General features: G+C 46.1%; 1 protein-coding gene across 1 annotated transcript in view; it reads left to right on the top strand.

Moving 5' to 3' along the window:
* Eif4ebp1 (eukaryotic translation initiation factor 4E binding protein 1) overlaps positions 1-1,609 on the top strand; it is a 15,841-nt gene extending 14,232 nt beyond the window's left edge. The window contains exon 3 of the mRNA XM_076853883.1: positions 1,099-1,609. Coding sequence (XP_076709998.1) covers positions 1,099-1,130 — 32 coding nt within the window. The 3' untranslated portion in view covers positions 1,131-1,609. The remainder of the gene's footprint in view (positions 1-1,098) is intronic.
* Positions 1,610-3,950: the final 2,341 nt, after the last annotated feature.

Below are 3,950 nucleotides of genomic sequence, written 5' to 3'. Positions count from 1 at the left end.
GACCATGAATGAGGCAGTTCCCTTTAAAAGAAAAAAATCTACTGCAGCATGAATTACTTGGAAATGTCACTGGAAAGAGGATGGAGGACACTGAGTGGCTGAATTGTCCAGATAACTGCTTTACTGCAAGGTCGGCTATCCTACGGGCCGTAAGATGTAGGCCTAGTTAGTAGGTTACCTAGGGTACCATTTTTCTTCTTTCCTTTTTTTGGGGGAGGTATTGGAAATGGAACTCAGAGGCACTTTACCAGTTAGCCACATCCCCAGTTTTGTTTTTTTTTTTTGAGACCATGTCTAACTAAGAGTTACTTAAGGTCTTTCTAAGTTGCTAAGGCTGCCTGGCGACTTGTGATCCTAGTCACAAGTAATCACTAACCCTTATTAAAAATAAAGTAGCTGGACATGGTGGCACATGCCTATAATCCCAGCGGCTCAGGAGACTGAGGGAGGAAGATCACAAGTTCAAAGCCAGCCTCAGCGAAAGAGAGGTGCTAAGCAACTCAGTGAGACCCAGTCTCAGTAAAACACAAAATAGGGCTGGGGTTGTGGCTCAATGGTTGATTGCCCCTGAATTCAATCCCCAAAACATACACATGTGCCTACATACATACTTACATATATAAATAAGCCAGATGTGGTGGTGCATGGCTATAATCCCAGCAACTCAGGAGGCTGAGGCAGGAGGATCACAAGTTCAAGGCTAGCCTCAGCAACTTAATGAGGCACTAAGCAACTTGTGACATCCTGTTTCAAAATAAAAGAAATTAAAAGGACTGGCAATGTGGCTCACTGGTTAAGCTCTCCAGAACCAAAAAGATAAAAATAAAAATCAGAAAAATGCAGGAATGTCACTTCCTCTATGAGAGAACTTAGTGTCTGTTCTTGGTTTGGGGATTAGGAAAGAGCATGGTCAGGCATGGAAGCTTCAGGCCTGTGCTTCCAGGAATTCGTAGCCTAGTCCTTTCCCATCATAAGGTTAGCCCATGTTCTTCTTAAGGGAACAACAGAATTAAAAAGTAGGCCCTCTCCCTGGCCTCTAAGACATCAACACACCCATTTGCTCATTGCTTCCCTGCCCTCTGTCTCTTCTCTCCATAGGTGAAGAGTCACAGTTTGAGATGGACATTTAAGGAACCAGCCTTGAGATGGAGCAATGCTTCTGGGCCCCTCCGGCCCTTCTCGGGAGAAGAGTCACACCAGCCAGGCCTTATGAAAGTTTTTGTACTGGGCAGTCGTCGGGCTTGGGGTCTGCCACCCTGTTCCCTCACTCAGGGCACCTGCTCCCCTTTCCTCTTTGTGAACACCAGCACATACCTCCTCGTGCCTCCATTGATACAGGAGCTGCTACCCTAAAGGGAATGACTCTCTTACCCATCCAAGTGCCAGAAAGGGGTCACAGAGGAGCCCTTATGAAAGATCATCTGGCGCTTCCAGCCCCATCGTCTGGGACACACCCACCCTTTCCTTAGGTTGGGGTGCCTGGGAAAGCTCCCCTCCACTTCCCTAAGAGAGGAAATAAAAGCCACCCTCTCCCTAGGGCCAAGAGTTGGGCCCTGTCTGAGCTCATTTCAACTCCAAGTGATAATTAATACCAGCTATTATCTGTTCAGTGCTTACAATGCATTTTCCTTTACATTATGTCATTCGATTCACACACTGATTCTGTAGGTAAGTAGAGCAAGCACTATCTTTATTTTAACAGCTAAGAAGACTGGCTTGAGGGAAGCTAGTAAATGACACGTGGCACTAGGTTTGAGCTCGGCTACTTTTTTTTTTTTTTTAAGTGGTAATGGGGGGTTGAACCCAGGGATGCTCTACCACTGAGCTATACTCTCAGACCTTTTAATTTTTTTTTATTTTGAGACATGGTCTTACTGAATTACTGAGGCTGGTTTTGAACTTGAGATCCTCCTGCTCAGCATCCTGAGTTGCCAGGATTATAGGCATGAGCCACTGTGCCTGGCTGAGCACCTCTACACTTTTTTTTTTTTTTTTTTTTTTTTTCTATACCAGGGATTGAACCCAGGAACACTTGATCACTGAGCCACATCCCCAGCCCTATTTTGTAGGGTCTCACAGAATTGCTTAGCACTTCACTTTTGCAGAGGTTGGGTTCGAACTTGTGATCCTCTTCCCTCAGCCTCCGAGCCACTGGGATTACAGGCATGGGCCACCGTACCCTGCTGCTGTTCTACTGTGCTTGTGCTTGATCTTTTGTTTGAAGTGGCAGGTGCTACCTATCTTCTGGGCTCCCCACTCTTCCCCCACCAAGCCTTTCAAGTGACCCAGTCACCTTCCCCCTTTGGGCCCATTCCATATAAGAGTAAGAGGATCTTGGCCAGTGTACTTTGTAATCCACATGTACTTGATCTTTGTAGAGTGATTCCTTTGTGTGAATCATCTTTGAAGACAAGTAAGACAGGCTCTCTGCCTTGAGGATTTCATTGAAATGTAAGATATACTGATAAGAAAAGGAGGCATAAATGGGATTATATAGGATTGGCTACCAGTGAATGGTCTATGCAAGTGTTAAATCATACAGGGGAGCCGGGTGCGCCACGCTTGTAATCCCAGCAGTTTGGGAGACTGAGACAGGAGGATTGCAAGTTTAAAGCCAGCCTTAGCAAAAACAAGGCTCTAAGCAACTCAGTGAGACCCTGTCTCTAAATAAAATACAAAATAGGACTGAGAATGTGGCTCAGTGGTCAAGTGCCCCTGAGTTCAATCCCCCCCGAAAAAAAATGTAAATCACACAGGGGGAGGAATGGAGGTGATGTGCGCTGGGCCCTGAGAGTTTGGAATGAGGTAGGTATCCAGTGTTACGGAGGTCAGGTGGTCGTGGGAAACCAAGATGTACAAGGATGGAACATCTAGGAAGCTGCTTTCTTTGGACACAGCAGGCAACTTTTGTGGGCAGGGGTGGCTTTTTCAAATAGCCTAAGAAAGGCCATGTTTGTAGGATGTGCTGGAGATGGACGGCCTTTGACCAAGAGGCAGTGGCTGATGTGGACTGGAGAAGCTGTGGGTTCAAAGCGTTTGTCAGCCAGCCCCTTTGGGGGCAGCAGGCATTCAATAGCCAAGGGCTCCGTCAGATTTTTTTCTGACCCCACCCAAGGATTTGCAGCTGGAATCTACATGTCTGTTGGAGGCACATGGAACGACCCAGCCTTTGGTACGTAGAATGCAAGCACGCAGCATAGCCTTTTCTTCAGGATGGAAAGGTGAGGCTAGGGAGGCGCTGCCACAAGAGCAAAGGCAACAGTGGATTTTAGCTAGGACAAGTGAGAGACTGGGTCAGCCCTGGATCCCTTAGCTTTCTGATTAAATAATCATCTCACCCCTGGTATCCTATCGGTGATCTTGCTCACCATTCTATACATATTATCAGATCTAGTCCCCTCCTTGGTTCTATCCTCTCAGGGTCAATTACCTTATTTGCAGGATCAAGAATTTGACTTCTTGGGGCTGGGGTTGTGACTCAGTGGTGGAGAACTTGCCTAGCACATGTGAGGCACTGGGTTCTATTCTCAACACCACATAAAAATAAAAGTTATTGTGTCCACCTGTAACTAAAACAAATATATATATATATTTTTTTTTATTTTGGCTTTTCTGGTATTTGAGGGACCACAATGATAAAATATTCAGAATATCAGGTACAGGGGTGAATACGTCTAATACCAGTGGCTTGGGATGCTGAGAGAGAAGGATTGCAAGTTTGAGGCCAACCTGGGCAAGTCACCAAGACACTGTTTCAAAAACTGTGCGTGTTGGGTGGAGAGGGGTGTGTTGGGGTAAAGCTCAGTGGTAAAGTGCCCTTGGTTTAATTCCCAGGTCTAATATGAACTTTCCACCTGAACAAAAAGTATCCACTGAAAGACCTAGATATTTCTTTTTTGGTACCAGGGATTGAATGCAGAGGCACTGCACCACTGAGCCACATCCCCAGC

The sequence above is a fragment of the Callospermophilus lateralis genome, chromosome 4, assembly GCF_048772815.1.
Source record: "Callospermophilus lateralis isolate mCalLat2 chromosome 4, mCalLat2.hap1, whole genome shotgun sequence".
Lineage (NCBI taxonomy): Eukaryota > Metazoa > Chordata > Mammalia > Rodentia > Sciuridae > Callospermophilus > Callospermophilus lateralis.
Note: the sequence above shows the minus strand (reverse complement) of the source record. Positions and strands in the feature narration are given on the sequence as shown.